At 48.4% G+C, this 24,055-nt stretch overlaps 1 protein-coding gene across 2 annotated transcripts; it reads right to left on the bottom strand.

Moving 5' to 3' along the window:
* Positions 1 to 1,648: 1,648 nt before the first annotated feature.
* LOC130540849 (uncharacterized) lies at positions 1,649 to 5,471 on the bottom strand. Of its 2 annotated transcripts, XM_063596957.1 has the most exons (3): positions 4,764 to 5,471; positions 2,356 to 2,430; positions 1,651 to 1,815 (listed from the first exon to the last, which is right to left on the bottom strand). In XM_063596957.1, exon 1 carries the CDS (start codon positions 5,469 to 5,471, stop codon positions 4,998 to 5,000), a length of 474 nt encoding a protein of 157 aa, XP_063453027.1. In that variant the 3' UTR covers positions 1,651 to 1,815; positions 2,356 to 2,430; positions 4,764 to 4,997. The 2 variants fall into 2 exon arrangements, with proteins under 2 accessions (XP_063453026.1, XP_063453027.1); XM_063596956.1 differs by having other exon boundaries at positions 1,649 to 2,430.
* Positions 5,472 to 24,055: the final 18,584 nt, after the last annotated feature.

Below are 24,055 nucleotides of genomic sequence, written 5' to 3'. Positions count from 1 at the left end.
AGACCATCCTCAACCCCATGCAGGCAGCCCTTGACAGTGTGCTCTTGGGGCAGAGTTCTGGCCTCAAATGCACCTTCAGGAGCATTCCTTTGCTCAAGAGGCTGAGTATGGAGGAGGAGAGACGGCAGGCAAGGGAGGTGGGTCGCTCTGGGTTCCATTCTCCCCCTCAGTGGTGTGGGACCTTCAAGCTCTTTTGCCTCTCTCTCAGCCTCCTTACCTATAAAATTCAGTCACACCTACTCATGGGGCAGCAGCTAGTCCCTGGCGATGGGCTCCACGAATGGAGCCTCCTGGCGTTCATGTCTCTGTACGGTCCCCGGCTATGCTAACTCTGGGTTGGTCCTGCCACTGCATCAACTACAGAGTGCTGAGTCATGGCAGGCCAGTTCCAGGCCTGATCCTTGGGAAACTGGGCAACTTCTGCCTCTGTACTTTTGGGGGCCTGAGCGTCCATGTAGGAAGTCCAGGTAGCCTTCAGGAGAGACCACATGGAAAATCCATGTGCAGAGGGAGAGGCCCTAGCACCCCAAGGAGAGACAGACAGGCCCAGGTGTCCCAATGTCCTAGCTGAGCCCAGCCTCCCAGGCACTCCTGCCAAAGCTCCAGGGAGGTGAATGCAGTCACCTTGGAGGTCCAGCCACTGCCGCCACCTGACTGCAGCTGGATGAGACCCCAAACAAGACCAGCAGAGGGACCCTCTAGTTGAGCCCCAGTGAACCCTTAGAATCATGAGAAATTCAAAAAATGCCTGTTGTTTTAAGCTCTGAGCTCAGGGGCAGTTTGCTATGCAGGGACAGATCACACGACATGGGTATACCCTAAAGTCAGGAATGCCAGCTGCCTGCATCACCCCCACGGTGAGGATCGGAAAGATTTTCCGTTAAGTCTCAATGCAGCTCCTGGCACATGGAGGGTGCTCAAAAATAGCCGGTTTTCTTATAAATAAATGCAAATCGGTGGTTTTCCCTCTCCTGTGCCCTAATTAGTCTAAACACTGACCTCTCATGGGCCCTGGCTCCTGATATCCTTAAATCTTCTTTTTTTTTTTTTGAGATGGAGTCTAACTCTGTTGCCCAGGCTGGAGTGCAGTGGCCCAATCTTGGCTCACTGCAACCTCCACCTCCTGAGCTCAAGAGATTCTCCTGCCTCAGCCTCCTGAGTAGCTGGGATTACAGGCACACACCACCATGCCTGGCTAATTTTTGTAAAGACGGAGTTTCACCATGTTGACCAGGATGGTCTCGAACTCCTGACCTCAAGTGATCTGCCCGCCTTGGCCTCCCAAAGGGCTGGGATTATAGGCATGAGCTACTGCACCCAGCCCCCGATATCCTTAAATCTTGTTTAACGCCATGGAAGGAGGGTTCAGGTGTGCCAGCCCATTGGCAGAGCCATGTTGCAGGGGCATCTCGTTCAGCAAACATTTACAGGCCTGTTCTTATGTGCCAGATGCCACACCAGGCACTGAGGCTCCTGCAGACGGCACTGCAGACAAACCACTGATCTCATAGCTGGTACATGGCAGGGAGAAGACAGACATGGAATGAGAAGCTGCAAGTGTGAGTAGTTGTATGGAGAAGTGCAGAAAGGGGAGGGCTTACTTTGGTTTAGTTCAGCTGCAAGTGATGAAGACTAGAAACAACATCAGTTAAAGAGGATACAGGTTTATTTTCACCTGAGAGAAATACAGCCTTGGGCAGTCTAGGACTGGCAAGGCAGCTCCACAGTCACTCATCAGAGTCTGATGTCTTCTTTCTTTCTGCTCAGCCCTCTTAGCTTGTAATGTCCATCCTCACATTGGTCCCAAGATGGCTGCTGGAGCTCCAACCATCATGGCCACATTCCATGGGGGAAGGGCAAAGAAGAAAGTTCACCTCCTGGTTTAATTATCCCCCTTTTGAATAACTTTCTCTGAGGCATCCTCTACCCCTAAAGTCTTCTGCTTACACCCGCTTGGCCACAGATGTCTGCAAACTTGGGAAATGTAGTGCTTTAGCTGCCCCAATAATATAAGGGTCTGTCAGTCAAGAAGAAAGGGGAATAGGTTTTGCTTGGCAACTGGCATCCTCTACCCCAGGGACCACTCCCAAGCACAGAAGTGACATTATTCAGCAGAAAGAAAGTGTGAGCCAATTAGACAAAGAGCATTACAGATGGAGAGACTCAACCCCCACAGAAAACCCAGAGGTGAGAAATCTCATGAATCCTTCAAGGAATTCACAGGAGTCCAGTGTGAACCTCTTCCCCCTCAGCGTAATTCCCTCATCTGTTTAGCAGGAGCTTACTTTAGCTTAGGATCTGGGAAAACACGGGCCTCCCCTCCCACCCTGAGAAGAAGCTGAGGTTACCATTCACCTTTGGGACTGAGTGAGTTTCTGCTTTTCCCTGAGAGCGGGCTTGACAGATGAGGGACACGGAGGAGCTAGGGCTCTGAGACATAAAGCGGGGAAAACAGGAACTCTTAAAACGAGGAGAGATGGATCCTTGCCTTCCTCTTCTGGGTTGAGGGGTCCAGGGGACCCCCTGAAGCAGCAGCCAGGGAGGCTACAGCCATGAGACTTCTGGCAACTTCCAGGAGGACCTGGCACGCTGCTCTCTGTTTGCTGATTTAGTCTAATAAGTGCATGAAACAGTATTTTCAAATTGCAATCTCCTTAGCTCTGGGGCCCATACCAATGACTCCTCGAAATTCCTTTTGTTCTGATCTCACACATCAATTCAGCACGTGAGGGGGTCTGAAGGGAACTCCATTAGAAATGCAGGCTAGATAAATGTAAAACATGCTGTTTTCTTTTTCTTTTTCTTTCTTTCTTTTTTTTCTTTTGCCTTTCAACACCTGGGGCCTGCCAAGCCCACTTCAAGGAAAGGGGCTGCATTTTAAGTTAGCCCTGTTTTCTGGAACTGGTGGGAACGTCTTCATTTTTCAGGTTTCCGCCTGTGGTTACCTTGCGAGGCTTCTCAGCCAGGCCCTGCGTGTCCCCTCTCCCGCTGCATCCCAGCTCCCCCTGGCTGGATTCCTCAGCGCATCTGCTGTGGGCTGGGTGCCCAATCATTTTCCATTAATGCCTCTGGACAGAGAGGCCTACACAGCTGCACAGCTTGTGACGCAACGTACCCGACACATATACTCCCTGCTTGTCCCCGGCCAACCCTGGCCAGAGAGCTGTCGGAAACTGGTGTTTACTGGGAAGTGATTTGACTCTGTAACACGGTGACCACAAGCCCCATTCCACTGGCCGACAGGGTCCCAAATATTTCCTTCTCTCATGAGCTTCCCATCCCCCTGCCCCCACAGTTGCTGTTTAGAAAAGTGCGGCTCAGGAAGGGGAGGAGAAAGTGGCAGCCTCATAATCTGGGAACGAAAGAGTCTTTGCACACTGTCATTAGCGGTCTGTACATATTGGGCACAATGTTTATAGTTGCTCTCTTGAAAAGTGAGTTATGACTCCTTACATTTACCCAAGTCATCGCTTTCAGGATCTGACTCTCGTTTCTTAGAAGGCATTACATCGCTTTAATATGCAACAGTCTAACATAACATTAAATCATTTTTAAAAGTTTCATCTAGTTGAGCCTGAGCCGAGGTATTCTTGGGTTGGGTTTGCACATCCACCCTTTTGTTTTTTATATAGTTAAAAAGAAACACACGGCAAAATACCTATCAAGTGATCTCACCCTTGCTGGTGTCCAAGAGTGATTTCTTGGCTAAGTGGGTCTCTTTGATTTCTAGGGGCCCTGAAAGATGGCTTCATTTTCAAGACCAGCAAGTGTTCTATGTGTGCCACCACACACACCAGACTGCGGTGTGCGGGGGTGGGAGGAGGTGCCTGGGCTGGCTGCAGAATGGAAAAATCATGGTTTTCCAGGGATGCCAGGGACTTGAAGAGAGAGAGGCTGAGCCAGAGCTGGGAGGAGAGCAAGTGCTTTTGCCCCTTTTATAAGAGATGCTTCAGCAAAGCCTTCACCACACATGTCCTCCATTTCCCTTCTGCAAAAGGCCCCCATTCATTCACTATGGCCCCAAGTGAGGGCTGCTCTCCCAGGAGTCTTTGTCCTAACTCCTACACCAAATCTCCTCCTTTGTTTGTCCTCCAGACCATCCTTGGAACCTTTCTTTATTTGTTTATTTTCGAGACGGAGTCTCGCTCTGTCGCCTAGGCTGGAGTGCTGTGGTGTGATCGTGGCTCACTGCAACCTTTGCCTCCTGGGTTCCAGCGAGTCTCCTGCCTCAGCCTCCTGAGTAGCTGGGACTACTGGTGTGCACCACCATGCCTGGCTAATTTTTGTATTTTTAGTAGAGACGGGGTTTCACCATGTTGGCCAGGCTGGTCTCGAGCTCCTGACCTCAAGTGATCCACCTGCCTTGGCCTCCCAAAGTGCTGGGATTACAGGCATGAGCCACTGCTCTCAGCCTCTGTGGAATCTTTAAATGGCCCTCAGTCAACTCGGCTTGGGTTAGACTTGGGTGTTCACATGCCTGTCTCCCCACAGGCAGTAAGAGGGGAGCCATGTCTTGGTCACCCAAAAATCCTGATGGCCTTCCAGTGTCCTTTGGTGACTCAGTGAATGCAGCAGAACCCCTCACGTACGCAGCCGGGGAAGATGGGGGGCTGTCGCTTCCATTGCCACCTCCCGCCTCCTGCCCAGTGCTCAGCACAGCCCAGCCCCACAGCCCGCCCACTCCCAAGACCCCCACTTCTCACTTCCTCACTCCATTCCTGCCCAGGCCTTGCCCTGCTGGCCTGGGGACTCCCCCAGCTCACCTTGGTTCTTCAGAATATGTAGTGGGGGTGGTAGAGATACACGTAGGGATATCTGGTAGGCGTGACAACATTCCTCCAGTCTCAGCCACTTCCAGAAGCTGCCCAAGTCCTTGAGACTAGGTGATGGTCGGGTGGAGGAGGAAGTGGTTAGGGAAGCAGAGACCAAGATGGCTGCCTCAGTCCTAGGTAGGATGAGGGCCTAGGGGTAGAGTCTCCCTGGAGCACTCCGAGGACTCACTGGATAATCCACACTCTGTCTTCCTCCAGGGACCTGGGCCCTCTGGAGCCTCTTCCTGGAGCCTCGTTGTGGATGTGAGCCACCCTGGCCTCTGCCCCGACCCTGGACATGTCTAGCAGGGCTGGCACCAGCTGCCCCCCAGCAACCCATGAGCCGACTCCAGCCGCCGGGGGCCTGTGTTGCAAGCTGGGCCTCTCACTGCTCTCCCTGGGCCTGGCCTCTCCTCCCCAGTTGGCTCGGCTGGTCTGGAAACAATGACCGTGGACAGAAACAACTTCTAACGGGAGTTTTGGAAACCACGGCTGGGCATCAGCAAACAGCTCTTGCACAGGGCAGTGGCTCCCGAGGAGACGCAGAAATGCTGGGAGGCTGGAGGGGAAGTGGCAGAGACAATAGGAGGCATTGTGTCTTCTCCCAGGAAGCTGTGCTTTGCGTTGCTTCCAAGAAAATTGACTCTGGGGCAGCTCCATCTATTCCAAAGCAACAACTTTATGTGATTATGTTAGTCCCAGGCTCAGACAAACGCGCCCTTCCTACCTCATTAACAATGCCAGCAGGGCCCAGCTGTGCCATGGGGGGGCTCCGTGCCCTAATTCGTCAGACAAGGGCCGAGTGTAGGAAGTCATAGGAACAATGCATCTGAGAGCAGAAGCTGTCTTTGGAGGGAGTGCAGCTTTGATGTGGGGCATGGCCCTGATTAGGGTTGACGGCTAGGGACGGTCCATGCTCGGGAAGGTGGCATAAGCCCGGATGGCATTTGGGATGTGGGGTTTTGCACCTGGGTCTGTTGAAGTTTGATGAAGTTTAACACGTGCAAACAGTGGCTTTTGTTCTGCAGGACAAAGGCCTTCCTCGACCTGGGCCTAGGCTGAGACCTTGGTGGTGGCACCGTTTCCTCCCCGTCGCCTCTTGTCACTCTCCTTGTGGAAGTTTAATTAGGACAACGAGTTTCACAGGCTCATTTCTCACTCCAGCAACTTTCTAACACTTCCTAACGAGGAAGCTGGAGCCTGAGGACTGTGGGGCAGAGAGGGGGCTGTGGGGCTGGCCAGAAGGACCGTTGAGGGGACTGGGAGGGGCTGGGGAAGTGGGGGTGCATGGAGAGGGGCAGAACAGGCACAGAGGAAGCACAAAACCACAATGGGTCCCTGGAGAACTGTGGATTGATCTGGGAAGAAGAGAAAATAAAACAAATCCTAACTGGTCTTTGTTTTCTGGGTGGCCAGACAGTATTTTCCCCAAATTCTCTACGGTTCTGGAAAAGAAAGCAAAGGATCAATCACTGTTGACTTTGTGGTTTTCAGAACTGGATCACGCGGGCCGTTACTTAACACCTTCAACTCCTCTTACTGACATGTAAGCCTTTCCCATCCACAGGGTTCTAAACAGAGAGGTTGTGATGACCAGGCCAGGCCCCCAGCCCACTCCTGAACCAAGCTCCTCACTTTTTATCCAGGTGTGGACATGGTGGAGGGCCCTTCCCTGGGCAGGGGACAGGGAACCCACATCAAGGGCATGATCCTGCCGACCTCAATGGAGATACTGGCTTTCCTGGGCCCAAAGAGCATGAAGAGCTGGGGGTAGAGGGACAGAGGATCCCTGTGTATCCTCACCTGCATCAGTCAGTATAGTTCAGGTTGTGCTGCAGTAACACCCAAAATGTGGGTGCTTAAACAGCACACGGCTTGCTTCTTCCGCTGCTACACATCCATGGTGGGTCAGCTAACAGCTCTGCTCCACATCACCCCAACCCCTGGCCCCAAGCTGATAGAGCATGGTCTCATTATTTATAACACTGGCAACTGGTTTGATAGAGGGAGAGAAAGAGGTTGTGATGGCACACTGGCTCTTGAAGTGCCCTCTTGGGGATGACACATCCTATTCTTACTCAATTTCAAAGTTGCGTGGATATACGTAACTTCCAAGCAGGGGAGAGAGGTCATCCTACCGTGATTCTGGAAGCTAGAACCAGAAATATTTGGTGAGTAGTACTAATAACCTCCTGTTTTAGTTATCTGTTGCTGTGTAACAAATGACTCCAAAACCTAGTGGTTTAAAATCATAAGCATTCATTTTTCTCACCTGGCAACCCGGGAGCAGCTTAGCTGGGTGATTCTGGCTCAGAATCTCGCATGAAGTTGTGGTTAAAATGTCAGCCAGGGCTGCAGGCATCCGAAGGCTTGACTGGGGCTGGAGGGTCTGGCTCCAAGATGCCACTCACATGGCTGCTGGCAGGAGGCCTCATTGCTTTACCATGCAGATCTCTCCAATGAGCTGCCTGAGTGTACTCATGACATAGAAGCTGGTTTGTCCCAGAGCTAATGATATGAGAGAGAGAGAAGGAGAACAAGCAGGAAACTGCAGTACTGTTTAGGACCTCACACACGTGACCTCTGCTTTATTTTATGCATGAGAAGCAAGGCACTAAATCCAGCCTACATTTAAGCAGAGGGAAATTAAGCTCCACCTCTTGAAGAAAGGAGCATCAAAGAATCTGGGGTCATATCTTAAAACCACCACACCTACACAAGCTCCCCAGGTGACCATCCGGATACTGGGACCAATACACAGGGCTGCAGGCCCATCTGGCCCTGGTTCAGCCCAGGCTCTTCATTTGTATCCGGGGGCCTCTGCATCTGTCCCTGTCCCTCTCCAATTGAGACAGGAGGAGAAGCCCCAGGAGGGTAAGAGGAGGAGAGTGCACACCTTTCAAAACAGTCTCATGGTAAACAGAGACAAAGAGAGAGAAGGAAGGGAAGCACATGAGCCTTTGGCGTCTTTAAACCTTAATATTCTGTGGCCCTCTCTCCAAACTGAGGATGCCCTCTGACAGCTGTGTGGGCTGTCAAGGAAGATTTGAAACTCTTCCTACCCATAAGAACTTCCTCCCTGGCTGAGCACACTTCACCACTGGTGGGTGTGGCCTGTTGGAGTCAGGGGTCTCTGCCCGGGCAGACAGAAATGCTCCTTGTGCAGAAAGTGAGTGAGCAGGTGGGCTCCTCACTACCTAAGTACACACTAAACACACAAGCTTCCCAGGGGATGGGAATCGATTTTGTGCTACAACAAAATATACCTATCCCTTTGAGTTATGAGTGAAACTTCAGGACTAAGGCTCTGCTATCCATCCTGGTACATGTGAGACTCCCGGCAGCAATTTGAAACGATCAGAGCCAGAGACAGAGAGGACAGAGTAAAGGCCCTAAGAGAAAGCCCAACAGGAAGTCGGCAAATTGAGTGAGGGAGTCAGGAGATGGGCAAGGCTCGCCTGGCCACGGGCTTGACCCAGAGGCTCTAGCCTGCGATAGGCAGGAAGATTTTCACGCACACCCTTTGACGGCCCACACAGACGTCAGTGGGGCATCCTCAATTTGGAGAGGGAGCCGTGAGAATACCACATGTAGAAAATGACCCTGCCCTGGTTGTTTAGAAAAGCTGTCAGGAAGGTCAGTGGTCTTCTATTAACCTCCATCTCCTGTATGTCTAGAACAGCTGGGGTAGACAGGGGAGGTGTTTTGGGTTCTCACCTTTCCTGGAATTCTGGCCTAGTGAGAGCTCAGTGACTGAAGGCTCCCTTCTGGGACCCTCGGGGGGCTGCGTGTAAGTGGGGAGGGCTGAGGCAGTGCTGGCCCAGAAGACAGGCACACAGAGTGCAGTGGGGCCACTGTGGGCTGGGGAGGGTTGCTGGCCACAAGGCAGCAGATTTCCTGACATAGCCTTACTATTTACTTTTTGGTCAATAATTGGAAAAAGTATTGGAAAGAGAGAACATATGGAATTTGGCCTAAAGAAAAGTTCAGGGCACTTACTGGAGCCAGTAGTCTCGTCCTACAAGTGATGCTCTATGTGGCTGAGCACTGGGCTGGAGGGTGCTGGAGGTGGCCTGACCCCAGGAAAGCCTTGTCTGTCCATGTGCATGAGGTGGAAAGCCCCGAGGGACTGAGCTTCCCCTCCAGAGCCACTGCCCCTCCTCCTGGGCAGCAAGGGTGGGAAACGGTTACCACAGCAATGCCCCAGGGCTGCCAGAGCTTGTTCAGCCTGGGCCAGGTCCTTTCTTGGGGGTAGCTTTTTCCCTTTTAATTATTTTTTTTCTATCTTTCCTGCTACTAAGTCTTCGTGTCCCCCTTTTGCGAACAGTTGAGACTTTGCTTTCAATGATGAGATTGAACCCTCGTTGCCCATCAAAAAGTGGTGAATGAACTCCTGGTGGGACTGATGATTGGTACAACTCATGGGAAATGGTTTGGGAGAATCTACCAAAGCTGCACATCCTCTGTGGCCCGGGAAGTTCACTCCTAGGTTCACCAAGGAAGAAAGTGCTTTCACCCAGAGATATAGACGAGAATGTTCATGGTAGCTTTATTCCTAAGAGCTATAACTGGGAAAGACCCCAATGTCTGTAAAAGGTAGAACAGATACATAGATATTCACATACAGGAACACTAACTGCAGTGAAAATGTAAGAGCCCATCTCTACAGAGCAACACAGATGGACCTCAGGCACGCACCCTTGAGAAAAAGCGCCTGCCAGCCAGAGTGTATGCAACATTCATAGTTCCAGTTATGGAAAATCCAAGGACAGGCAAAACCATTCTGGGGGATAGAAATTAGCACGGTGGCTCCCTCAGGTGGGGTCTTGACAGGGAGGGGTCTGAGAGCCTTCAGGGGCAAGAAATGTTCTATTTCTTGATATTGGTGGTGGTTACACAGATATACACACAGGTGAAAAATTCATCAAGATATGCCTTTCAGATGTATGCACTTTACTGTACGTGTGTGATACTTAGACAGTAAAAGAAAGGTAAAAGAAGGGGCAAACAGGTTTTCTATATGTTCTGGGCTTTTTGGAGTTTTTAAGCGATGCTTCCTTAACAATGAAGAATTGGCCATTCCATAAAAAAAAAAAAAAAAAAAACAGTGCACATGTCACTTTGCCTTCTGGACTTTGGAGTCTTTCCAGGAAGAAATAATTTTAGGGGAAAGTGACACTCTAGTCGTAGAACTTCCACCGAGGAGGCGATGCTTACCCCCTCCCCTCCCTGTTGAGGTTTGAGCAGCAGTAAATAGTTTCAACTTTCAGACATCATCTTCCAAGCAAAGAGTTCTCATTATGGTCTAATTACCTTGGCTATTAGAAACAGGAAACGAATAGCTAAGCTATTGAACTTGGGGAAAAGAAGAGAACAGCGTTCTACCAATACTTTAAAACCTGAAGAAAGATCACTGCCCAGTCTCCTCAGGGCTATTTGCCTAATTATATATTTTGCAAATAAACTAAAGAAAGAACGAATTCAAGACAGTGTCGTTTAAATCTTTCAGATAAATAAAAATAAATGTGTGGTTGGAAGCTATAAATAAATACATTTTATATTTTAAAATGCCTAATTACATATTTGCCTAAGGAATTTCTGCACATTGTGGTAAAATTAATATACATAGTGCATTTTCCCCCTGAAAGATATAAATATAAAAACAAATATAAAATGCTCAATCTTTCTGATTGTGTAATGAGTTCCGGTCAATACAAGTTCTTTTTCTTCACTAATATTTACGGTTTTGGGGAACATTCTAGGGAAAGGAACTTTGTCAAAGGGACTGTAGTGGGAGAAAATCCCAAGAAATAGGGGGTGCCTTTTTTCCTGTCAAGCGCTTTATATAACAGTCATCTGCCCTCCACCCCCTCTTCCATCCCAGAGAGCATTTCTTCTAAGAGAATGGTGAAAAGTGGATCCCTAAATGATTTCCCATTGTTCTTGTAAAATATATGTTACACCTCCAAGCCCAGAGAATGGGCCCCCATGAGAAGCGTGTCCATGCGGTTCTGCTGCCAGCCTCTGTGATATCGGATACCACATGAAAACTAAGAAAGCAAAGAAGATGGACGTGGAAACACTGGGAAACAAAATCTGAATATTTTATTTCAAAGGGAAACTCTTCATGAATGTCTCTCCCTGACTTTGTGAGACGTGCTGAGCATAGGCATACTTTTAATCAAGTAAATTAAACTTGCTTTAAAGCAGGACGAAGCAGCCAGATTGCATCCTGCTAGAGAGACCAGCTTAGATGAGTAAAAACTCACCAGGTTCCTTGAAATAGGATGCTGGACAGGAAATAATTTCTGTTGCCCCACTTTTAAGGAAAAATTCTACAAACAAATAGAGCTCTTTATCAACAGTTCAGAAGTAAAGGAAGGCATTTTAAAAGGGTCAATCAGACGTAGACTTTCAATCATGTTTGTGCCAAGGACAGAGCCTCAAGCGTGGCTTTAAATGGTTTTCCGTCACTGTCAAAGCACAACTGTGTATTTAGCAAACGTTACTGGCTTTATTAAAATTTCTTTCCAATTATTAAAATAACAATAGCTCGACAGGAATGTGCTTCCTCCTTTGAGTCAAAAGTGTGTACTTGGCTTTATTTTTCCAAATAGTCATCTAAGATGCTACACGAGCTGCATGGCTGATGAGTTGCTGAGATTTGCAGGTAATATTCACACGCAGGTAAGGGTGGAAGGAATGATACAAGAATTATCACACAGACACAACTGTATTTTGTTGTTATTTGGTGGGTTGGGGGGGAAGCTATATTTTTATAACTGTCTTAAATACCCAGAGTCAAAAAAGGGCATTTTGGCCAGGCGTGGTGGGTCACGCCTGTAATCTCAGCACTTTGGGAGGCCAAGGTGGGTGGATCACCTGAGGTCAGGAGTTGGAGACCATCCTGGCCAACATGGTGAAACCCTGTCTCTACTAAAAATACGAAACAATTAGCTGGGTGTGGTGGCAGATACCTGTAATCTCAGTTACTCAGGAGACTGAGGCAGGAGAATCACTTGAACCTGGGAGGCAGAGGTTGCAGTGAGCCGAGATCACGCCACTGCACTCCAGCCTGGGCGACAAAGCAAGACTCTGTCTCAAAGAAGAAGAAGAAGAAAAAAAGGCATTTTATTGGATGTTGGAAATTGCCTATTGTGTAGACAAATAACTGTCATTGGACCACCCCTTTTCAACTGAGCCTAGGTGCTACAGCCCTAGCATCTCCCTGGAGCTCCTGGGAAAGTGCTATCTTTGACCTTACCTCATGCCCAGCTTAGAATCTGCCTCTCCTAGGCCCCAGGGCACTGCCACACCCATGAGTGTTGGTGGAGAGGGTTGGAGGGTTGAAGACTACACATTACATTCAGGTGTCGAACAACGAGGGGCCCAGAGATGAGTGACAGCTGCTCCCTTCCAGCAAGGACCTTGTATTTCATTAAGACTAAGAGACGCGAGTAAAAATGGGAGTTATCTTCAAAAAGCTACACCGGTGTTTGGGTCTGCATTTGTCATAGATGTCCCCTGGTTCTCCACACCTAGGAATGGTCCTACTCTCCTTTTATCAATGAGTGCTGAGGTCACGGTCGGATGGACATCCTGAGCCCTACGGCAGCCGGCCTTGACTCCTGCCTCTAGCCTGGCCTACGTTGGGTTCTTACAGCCATCCCTTTCTGTGACTGCTGTATTAGCCATGGCGTAAGGATGAAAGAGCAGCATTAAGTTTTCTTCTGGAAAGTCAGTGATCTGAAGGAAAGGTGGGATCACAGGGTTTCATTGGTTTGCAAGGGCAGCCATCCACAGACATGTCCCCTGATTGAGCCCATGCCACAACACCTGCTCTCCTGCACACACAGCCAGCATTCTTATCTGTGATGGCTTCAGGAGGGCACCAGTGTCTGGGGGCAGGGAGGGTAGATTTTAGGCCTCCCACCTCTCTGCATCCTTAGCCTTTCCTCTTCTCATCTTATCAAAGGTTGCCTGGGAGTTCTGTGGTCCTTGCCAATGTAGTCCTTCTGTATCGATGCGGGGCGCCCTCTGCCATTTGCCTATGGCTGACTGCAAGAGCCAGGGTCTGCTGAAACCAGGCTAAAGAGAGCCAGCGAGAGGCAGCTTTGGGCTAGCCAGTCCTCCACAGGCAGGGGTGTGATTGGGTCCTAGGAGCCCCCTCTCCACTGTGGGCCCGGGGAGGCCGCCCCGGATAACATGTTCCAGGTGTTCAGCCCCAAAACAAAGAGGCTTTTCTCTGCTGCCTGAGAATGAAGAGTCCTCGCTAGTTGCATAAGGTTTTTCCGAGATGGTAATATTTGGTTACAGTAAGATCTGTTATTTCACAGGAAACCCAACAGGGGTGCCTGTAATTGGATTCATGTAGTAACTGGGAAAGCTCATAGCAGGGAGCTGGGGGCAGGGAGGGGGGGACCCTAGCTCCTTAACACAGCATTCAGTGGGGTCAGTGTTCAGCTCTCTGAGCGGAGCCTTGCATGGGAGACCCCCAGGTCCCTGGCCACCTCCCGAGGTCAAGGTCAGCCATGGAAGCTCTGTGCATCCCTCTAAGTGTAACACCCCACACAGTTTCCAGGATCCACATAGTCCACCCGATTTAATCTTAACTCTAAAGCCCGAACAAGCAACACTACCCAACAGGGCGGAATCCAACATTTCAGTGTCAAAAGCCAATTGCTGCAGATTTGCTGGGGACACTACAGTATTTGGTACCCGAAGTACCTACTTTTATAAAGTATCTGTGATGACTTGAAAGAATATAGGTTTTTCTACACAGCTTATATGAATTCATCTCTTTCCAGGAATTCTTATGTATATATCACTACAACATCAGTTAAATAAATCTATAATTCACCATAAATTAATATTTATATCAATTAACATGAATGAAATTAATATAACTGGATATTCAACTTAGGATGTGTATCCATGGCTTAAAATCTAATGCACTAGGATATATTTTATCCAAGATCAAGTACATTAAGAAACACATACATGTGAGTGCGATGAAACAAGGTTTTGATCAGCTCCCAGATCTGATGATGTATTTACTTAAGTACCCTCAAAGGGTTGGTTTTTGCTGTCCAGGGCCAGGCAGCCACATGCTAAAGGAGTGAGAACCTCTTCCGAGCAGCCCAACAAGCCCCCAGAGTCACTCTTGCTTCCCCTTTCAGGAGGTGCCCGTGGCCAGTTTCTCAGACAAATGATGGGGACAACATCGGAGAACTTTAATCCCAATGACAGGAATTGTGGGAAACTAAGAGTTCTAATGACTGAGTCATTGTTTCCTGTTCTTGTGAGTCCATCTGTTGGGGAACCAGGGCTGTTGAGTGATGGGTCCAACTGGTGACTGGCAGTCATGGACTTGAAAGATGGGGGAGAGGGTTGGGGATGGCATACGTGGGGGCTCAGGGGGAGCGTGGAAACCATGAACGTGGGTACTTTGAGTTATTGTTAGCTCCCAGATCCCTGCTCCTGGCTCCCACCTTTACCCTGGTCCTCCAGGTGGGCACACTCCCTGCTGGACTCTGATACGTACTACACTGGTCTAGTGAGGAGTACACTGCTTGGGTCATAAAGCTGTCATCTGGAGGTGCCTGGTTTATAACTGTCAATACGGGCTTTGGCCCACTGGCACTGGACCTGGCTTCCCAGAGGTGTTTACCACAGCTTGGAGTAGTTGATATAAATAGAGTAGAAGTACTTGATAAAACCATCACATACCATCCTCTCTCACCCATTTTCCAAGGTTTGTTTGTTTTTGTTTTTTGTTTTTTTTTTGGTGGAGTCCCCGTCTGTCACCCAGGCTGGAGTGCAATGGCGTGATCTCGGCTCACTGCAACTTCTGCCTGCTGGGTTCAAGCGATTCTCCTGTCTTAGCCTACCGAGTAGCTGGGATTACAGCCACCACACCTGGCTAATTTTTGTATTTTTAGTAGAGGCAGGGTTTCGCCATGTTGGCCAGGCTGGTCTGGAACTCCTGACCTTACGTGATCTGCCCGCCTTGGCCTCCCAAAGTGCTGGGATTACAGGTGTGAGCCACCGTGCCCTGACTGTTTTCCTAGGTTTTAATATATATTGCCTTTCTGCCACTACAGACGTGTAGAACCAGGCCTCCGCAGGTGCCAAATGCTGCCTGTCCCAAGTCTCAGAATCTGCCTGTTCTTTACTTTCATTTGTAATATGGGTTGAACACTCAAATTATTTATATGTATTATGCATGATTGTCTTATATTTTTGACTCATTAAAATCACTCAACAATTAAAAAATAATTACAAGTATTAAAATATTTAGATGCTTTGTTTCAATTGTTTCAACTTTGTCAAAGTTATGAAAATCACTAAAAGATAAACTTTCTCCTGTCTAACTGAACTTTTGTACCCTCTGACCAACATCACCCCAACCCCCCACACTCTAGCCCCTGGTAACCTCCATTCTACTCTGTTTCTGTGAGTTCAACATTTTAAGATTCCACCTGTGGGTGAGATCATGCAGTATTTGTCTTTCTGTGCCTGGGATAAATAAACTGTTAGTTTATAACACTTATTTTAAATAGTTTTTTTTGTTTGTTTTGTTTTGTTTTTTTTGAGACGGAGTCTCGCTCGGTCACCAGGCTGGAATGCAGTGGTGTGATCTCAGCTCACTGCAACCTCCGTCTTCCAAGTGATTCTCCTGCCTCAGCCTCCGGAGTAGCTGGGATTACAGGTATCTGCCACCATGCCCAGCTAATTGTTTCGTATTTTTATTAGAGACGGGGTTTCGCCATGTTGGCCAGGCTGGTCTCAAACTCCTGACCTCAGTGATCCACCTGCCTCGGCCTTCCAAAGTGCTGGGATTACAGGTGTGAGCCACTGCGCCCGGCCTAAATAGTTTTTAACTATTCAATATAGAGCTGGAGGCCATTGCCCTCAGCAAACTAACACAGGAACAGAAAACCAAATACCACATGTTCTCACTTATAAGTGGGAGCTGACCGATGAGAACTTACGGGCACAAAAGGGAACAATACACACTGGGGTCTATTGGGGGGTGAAGGTGGGATGAGGGAGAGGATCAGGAAAAACAACTATTGGGTACTAGGCTTAATACCTGGGTGACGAACTAATGTGTATAACAAACTCCCATGACACAAGTTTACCTGTGTAACAAACCTGCACATGGACCGCTGAACTTAAAATAAAGTTAAACCAAAAACATTTAAAAAGTAAAGAGAAAAAGAAAATAAGATAAAATCAATATGCCCACTTTCCTCATCTTTAAAATGAGAGTTGAGCTCTAGAAGGTCTCCGGTTCCTTCAGTCTCTAAAATTTTATGTTCTAAGTTAAGTTTTTATTTGTTAGTTCCCTTTTAGCCAGCACATTCCCAAATAAGTATAGCCAGATCAGCTTTTTTTTCCCCCGAATGACATTATGAAAGATTTTAAACATATAGGAAAGGCGAGAAGACAATACAACAAATACCTGTGTACTCAGCACATAGATTCAGCAATTGATAACATCTACCATATTTGCTTTGTCCCTATGTGTATGCCTGTCCTTGTCAAATCATTTTAAATTAAGTTCCAGACATCCTGGCCCTTTACTCACCGAGATCTCAGCATGCAATTCCTAGAAATAAGGACAATTTTCTGCATGACACGACACGGTCATCACACCTGAGAAAACAGACAATACTGGACTCTCACCTAACTGTAGTGTCTGTGGTACTGTAATACCACCTAAGAAGACGCACAACGTCTCTTTCATTTCTTTTCATTTAAAACAGTACCTCCCCACTCCCCACCCCTTGCACTTTCCCAGATAACACTGGCTTTTGAAAAGAGGTGCGACCAGGCGCAGTGGCTCATGCTTGTAATCCCAGCACTGTAGGAGGCCGAGGCGGGCGGATCACGAGGTCAGGAGATCGAGACCATCCTGGCTCACACGGTGAAACCCCATCTCTACTAAAAATACTACAAATTAGCCGGGCGCGGTGGCGGGCGCCTGTAGTCCCAGCTACTCGGGAGGCTGAGGCAGCAGAATCGCTTGAACCCGGGAGGCGGAGCTTGCAGTGAGCCGAGATCGCGCCACTGCACTCCAGCCTGGGCGACAGAGCGAGACTCCATCTAAAAAAAAAAAAAAAAAAAAAAAAAGGAGAGATGCGACCTAATACCTTGTCGAATGTTCCATTTCCTCACGGCGTTGTTTAATTGTACTTTGAAAGTTCAGTCTAAGGCTGGCTTGGGTTCAGGTTCAGTGTTACTGGCTCCCTCCTGAGTGAGGCTGTGCGTCCCCTCGCTGTTTGGAGGGGGCGTTCGGAGCAGCCCGAGAGGCCACCATGCCCCACGCCCCCCGCTCCCGGGTCCCCGGGAAGAGGCAGCCCGACGGCCCGGCTTCAGACCTCGGCTCTCCCGCAGGCTGCGGGTGGGTTACCTGGCTCCGGGAGACCAGGTCTCCTCGTCTGGGGAGCGCAGCAGTCTCATAGCTGCCGTGGGAGGGTTCACGACAGAATCCCCGTGAAGGGCGGGAGAACCCGGACCGTCGGAAGACGTGGGCTGCGTGCAAACAGCCATTGCGCGGAGACCCGGATACACGCACAGGGCGTGGCAGGGGGCGGGGCAGGGGGCGGGGCAGGGCCGTTCGGTGGCCCGTGTGGAGCGATGCCACCTGCTGGTTCTGTACGTCCAGGGGGGCAGCGTGTGCACAGCTCTGGGACCCCGAGGTCCTTGGGGGGACACACTGCTCTCTCCAGCACACACACCCCACACACACACGCCCGCATCACAACGGCAAACACGCGTCATCCCCCAGTTACCCGGAGACACATGCGGGTAAATATGACCCACATGTGTGTCCTTGCTGAATACGGGTAACTGTGTTTCATTCCTCCTACCCGCCCGCTGTGGGTTTACTATAGTTTGTCTTAGATGGCAAATAAGAAAGCTTTTTATTTTAAATGACAGTCAGGGCAAGAATCAGGTTGCTAATTTCCCTGAGACGCATGAGGCTGTAATGACACATACAGGCTGGAAACCAAGAGTCATTTTCCTTTAAAGACTGAACTTGAAAGTCGGTCTGTACTAGCGAGTTCCAAGGTCCTGATTAAAAACAGAAAGCGGCAGGGAAAGGAGGAAGGAGGAAGGTGAGAGCTAAGTGGATGGCGTTGGGGACACGGCTGTCGTTGGAAGGCACAGACTCTGCAGCTCTGTTCGAAATGCTCCTTGCTGGTTGGAGTCCTGGCATCACCGGAATCGCTGTGTTCAGATGTCCTTTCAGGGGCAGTGGGTGGCAGCGGCGGCCTTACTCAGGGGCTTCTGCCTGAGAAGGAAAAAGGTTGAGCCGCCTCCCCATCGATTTGTCCACCCCGTTTTCTTTTTTTCTTTTTATTCTTTTCTTGAGACGGAGTCTCGCTCTGTTGCCCAGGCTGGAGTGCAGTGGCGCCATCTCGGCTCACTGCAAGCTCCGCCTCCTGGGTTCACGCCATTCTCCTGCCTCAGCCTCCCGAGTAGCTGGGACTACAGGCGCCGCCACCACGCCCGGCTAATTTTTTGTATTTTTAGTAGAGACGGGGTTTCACCGTGTTAGCCGGGATGGTCTCGATCTCCTGACCTCGTGATCCGCCCGCCTCGGCCTCCCAAAGTGCTGGGATTACAGGCGTGAGCCCCCGCGCCTGGCCCACCCCGTTTTCTTAATGACCTGATTTGGGACTTCAGACAAATGAGTCTGTGATTTTTCATGTGTTTGCGTAAAGGCTGAGTTTGAAGAGATTCCTTCATTTTTCCCCCTCCTTAGGTCTTTTTTTTTTCTTCTTTTTTTTGATATGGAGTTTCGTTCTTGTTGCCCAGGCTGGAGTGAGTGGCTCGATCTCGGCTCACCGCAACCTCCACCTCCTGGGTTCAAGCCATTCTCCTGCCTCTGCCTCCTGAGTAGCTGGAATTACAGGCATGGGCCACCATGCCTGGCTAATTTTGTATTTTTAGTAGAGACAGGGTTTCTCCATGTTGGTCAGGCTGGTCTCGAACTCCCGACCTCAGGTGATCTGCCTGCCTCGGCCTCCCAAAGTACTGGGATTACAGGTGTGAGCCACCACGGCCAGCCTCCCCCTCCTTAGGTCTTTACGAGCACTAAAATTCTATAACTAGAATCCCATCTGAATTCAGTTTTCTATTTCTTCTGATGTTTTATTGTTTGCCACAGTAACCGTAAGGAAATACATAACATTTTGAATAGTTAATCATCAGGAAAATTACTGTTGTTTGGAAGATTTGCCCACTTGGGCTGGCAAGGTTGCAGTAAAACTGGCACTGGTGGCCCTGCAAATCAGGTCTATCACTTTGGGAGAGTAATAACTTAGTGATATGTATAAAAATATTCCATACTATTTCACTAATATGGCCCCTTGGGAACTAATCCCAAGATAACTGAAGAAAGATACAGTATGTGTGAAAGTGTTCGTTACAGTGGATCATACAACGGAAAAGCTGGAAAGCACGTATGTGTCAATAGGTGAACTGCATAGTATGACATCCAGCAATTAGTAATTATGTAAATGCTAGAAATGGGGGAGTTATCCACCAAACCACATTTTTGAAAGGTTAAACAACAAAATTATATCTACATTGTAATTATAATTATGTACGTATATGTCAGGTAGTATATGAAAATAGGGTGGAGTAGTGAAATTATGGGTACAGTTGTTTTTATTTGTTGCTCTTTACACTTTTTTGCTTTACAATATTTAAAAAATTACCAGCTTTGTGTCAGGGTTGGTTCAGGATTCTGTGCTGTTTAAGGCATGCATGAGAAGAGTTATTCTTTTTTAAGATACCCAGCAACAAGGTACATAAAAACAAAAACAAGCAAAGTAAGTCAGACTGTGTCACTGACTATAAACAAGTCAACCTGTTTTTCCAATACATGATTCACTGGAAGTGAACACGTCAAAGTGGCACATAGGGCAGCTTTGGGTCAGCTGGAGCTGAGCGCCAACCCAGCACGCACCTTCCTCAGCTGTGTGGCTATTTGACATGAGCCTCAGTTTCCTGTCTGTGCAATGAGAAGATAGCATTCACCTGTGTAGGGCAGAGGTGGGATTGGAGATCCTGGGCCTGGTGAGTGTGGACTCTTAAGAAGAATAGCCTTTCTCTGAGAGGGATTGAAGATGTTTATTTTTCCCCCTTTATTATCTTTTGGAAAACATATTGATATGTGCACCAGATGGTATGAAACATGGGTTGCTATGAAGCTTCCTATCGGTGTCCCCTCATGAAGCAGGACCAGCAGTGACTTGACCTGTCCCTGTCCTGCTCGCCCCCAGGGACCAGCTCTCTCTTCAGTTTTAAAATAAGTTTAAAACCCCGAATGCCTGCATGTCTGAAACATATCAGAAGGCATGGCTAAGCAACTGAAATGTCAGTTCCTGGAACTGGAATGATTTGGAGACAACGAGAACAAAGAAACTACTTCTAAATGAGGCGAATTCATGAAAGGAAAGGGAATGATTTCTAAATGGAGAAAGATGGGTTTATGCATTGGGTTCAGAGTTATCTTAATAGGTAGCCCAGTGGCCAGTTTCATCGGGAGCGACAGCAAAACATCATCCTGATTTGATCTTTTGCTGCAAGCAGGCTGGTGGTTGCCATCAGAAGACTGTGTCAAAAATAGAAATGGCTCCCCAAAGATTGTCAATTTGGGGAGCTCTAAGACAGACCTCTTCCACGAATGCAAAAAATACAGCTTCAAAAAGAGGTAATTGGGTGGGGCTGAGTGGCTCACACCTGTAATCCTAGCACTTTGGGAGGCCAAGGCGGGCGAATTACCTGAGATCAGGAGTTCCAGACCAGCCTGGCCAACATGGCGAAACCCCATCTCTACTAAAAATACAAAAATTAGCCGGGTGTGGTGGCACATGCCTATAATCTCAGCTACTCAGGAGGCTGAGGCACGAGAATCATTTGAACCTGGGGGGCAAAGGCTTCAATGAGCTGAGATTGTGCCACTGCACTCCAGCCCAAGTGGCAAAGCGAGACTCTGTCTCAAAAAAAAAAAAAAAAAAAAGATGATTGGTGGGTGTCCGCTTCCTCTTCCACATCAAGCTGCTGCAGCTGCCAGAAAATAAGCCTTCTGCCACCAGCAGAAAGGGAGCAGAGCCCAGGGCATCACCAGGAGTGCCTGCTAATATACCAGCACCTTGCCACCCCTCCTCTCCCTTCACCCAGACACATGAGAGAAATGGAGAAGGATTCTTCACAGAGCACTTGGGCACACTGTATCAGAGAAAAACTGATAGATTCGTTCATGGTTTTTCTCGAATTCCAGAAGCAAAGCTCTGTTCTCCATATTGATATGTTCTCCCTAAACTTAGATCTTCTAAAAAGAAATAATATTTCAGTCTGCTGCTTGAGGAGTTGACAGTGAAGCTAACCCAGTGAAAAACGTGTTCTTGCAGCAACTCTGGCGGCAGTTGTCCTTGAGGGGGCTTTGGTGTGTGGAAGCTATCAAAACAAGAAATGTGCACATTTAGTCTTGTAACACTTACCTGGCGGTGCTGGCTTCGTGTTATTTTCCTTTAAAAAAATTGGGGACCCCACATGGTGGCTCAAGCCTGTAATCCCAGCATTTTGGGAGTCTGGGGCGGGTGGATCACTTGAGATCAGGAGTTCGAGACCAGCCTGGCCAACATGGTGAAACCCCATCTCTACTAAAAATACAAAAATTAGCCGGGTGTGGTCTTGCGCATCTGTAGTCCCAGCTACTCGGGTGGCTGAGGCACGAGAATCTCTTGAACCCAGGAGGCAGAGATTGCACTGAGCGAAGATCGCACCACTGCACTCCAGCCTGGGCAACAGAGCAAGACTCCGTCTCAAAACAAACAAAAAATGCTATCACATTAATAAAGTTGGTGTTTATTTTATTTTATTTTTATTTTTATTTTAAAAAAGAGTTCTCTTAGGTAAATACACAGCTACTCTGATTCGAGTCTCAAATGGGACCTAACCACGAGCCAAAAACCAGAGCCGTCAGGTGATTTCTGATGCACCCCCTGCTGTCTTTCCGAAAGGCACGGTGGCAGGATGCCTGAGTGTCCGAGCCTCTGCTCCTGGAGGGGTCAAGAAGCAGCCCACGCTCAGCTACTTTCTGGCCCCTCCCCAGGGCCGCCTGCACACCTCTCTCTCCAGTGACATGAAAGAACCTCCCTGAGAGGCCAGAATCAGACATCTGTGACCTGGGCCCTTCAGGGGTAAGTCTTGGTCAGCAGATGCAACCCTCTGAAGTGAGCGACTTTATCTGACTTTGGGACAATGAGTCTAAATGACCCTGGGATAACAGCTAAGGGTGGCTCCGCCTAGGCAAGGAGGTGTCCCCATGTATCTTTCCCAGATTCGAAGGCCTCTTAGCCCTTCACTTGATCAGGTGGCAGAGACCCCACACCAGGCAAACAAGCTGTTCACACTGTGGACCACATACCCTCCAGGTGTCATCTGAGGTCGTGTGGTCACGCTTAGAAAACATCGCTCTCACCGGAGCACCCGACGTCGTCGCGTTAGGAGTGGGCCCACATTTCACTCCAGCAATCCAGCCCTGTCCAAAACATACGCGGACAGCTCAGGGCTGGGGGAGCATGATTTTGATTTTCCTCGTAAGTGGCAAATCCTTGTTCTTTGAGGGCGGGCTTCATTTTGAAAACAGTTCTAAGTCACTCAGATCTGGTGTAGAAATAATCATAGTAGGTAACACCATTTTTGTTTTCTTTAAAAAAAAATCTTTTGAACGTAAGCAAGGTAATGAGACCACTTTTTTTTATGAGACTTATTAACCTTTTTTGGTGAGGTTTATTGGCAAGGTGAGTCCACATTCGGCAATTCCAAGCATATTCCAAAGCTGCATCGTGGGAGTGGGAGTCCAGCCACCCAAAGGGGCTTCTTTGAAAGGCAGCACCCGGAGGAATGTGCGGATTTGGATCCAGCTGTTTGGGACTCAAGTCTATTCCATGCTTTTCCAACACAGCTGCGCTCTGACAGAGGCACCCACTAACTGGATCCATCCTACGTCCTGGCACTTCCCCACACACTGACCTGCATGCTTGTTAGTTGCATCCAGGTTCAAGAAGCATTTATCTAAACAATACATTCTGTAACTTATTCCATGTCATCAGTCAATCAGCCAGAGATCATAGTACGGAAACTATTTGAATTATTTTCTGCTTTCCTTCAAAATACTGTCCCAGGGCTGTTGTGGGTCACAGACATTTACAAATTATCCTCACATCAAGAATTAGAGAATACTTTGGACTCAACCAAAAACGAAACCAACAACAACAACAACAACAAAAACCACCAAACAAATCCTCACTGCAAACTCTATTTCAGAGGGTCTCCATAGTACCAGCGTCTTCTGGTACTAGGTCTGTATCACTAACTTCTTTCTTGCTAGTTTCCCATTATCTACGTTAAAAAAAAAAAAAAAAAAAAAGAGCATGTCCCAATTAAGTGACTTGTGCTTATTTTTGTGAACATAACTCTCGTTGCTAAAATAGGACAGGGTAAAGCTGATGGTCCTGCTGTAAAATATGAAAAGTTTCCAATTTCTTCTATTGCCTGGTAAAACGTTTCCCTTCCAGAGAGACAGCTAGAACTTAGCTGTCCAGCAAGAGGACTAAGCAACTTCTCTGCCAGAGGGTGGTTGAGCCCTCAAACCCGTGCTGCCGACTTCAGGTTGTACATGTATGTATTCCAGGGAATGTGTGCAAGATTCTGGTTTGGCTGTATTTCTGGACGTTATTTATGTCAGTTGAGTCAAGTGGCAAGTCTGCTATAGCCGGTCTTCAAAAACGTGGACAAGACTCTGGTTGCCTGGAAAGTACAATGATGATGAAAGAAAGGGAAATAGGCTCACACCATAAACAAAGCTAGAAACAAGGAATTTAGTGAAAACGTAGAAAATATGTTGTGTATGTGAACTGACTCAGGCCAAAATTAAACAAACCAGGCAGGAGGAGAGAGACTTTCCAGCTCGCTGAGGGTTTAAGGCGGCCTTCTCTGATTGTTATCTGCTGCTGATTACCTGGTTTTGAAGGTGAAAGCAAAATGTGCTCACACCTCCGAGGATAACATTAATCCCCTCGGCAGAAACTCTAGCACCAAATCCAACCCTGGCGCTGTGGCTGGAGAATTTCACTTTTCGCTTTATCTCTGCTGTCCATCTGGGCTGTCAGGCCTGTCACATACCTGCAGCCTACAGCCTGGAAACCAGGGACTTT

This window comes from Pan paniscus, chromosome 16, assembly GCF_029289425.2.
Source record: "Pan paniscus chromosome 16, NHGRI_mPanPan1-v2.0_pri, whole genome shotgun sequence".
Classification (NCBI taxonomy): Eukaryota; Metazoa; Chordata; class Mammalia; order Primates; family Hominidae; genus Pan; species Pan paniscus.
Note: the sequence above shows the minus strand (reverse complement) of the source record. Positions and strands in the feature narration are given on the sequence as shown.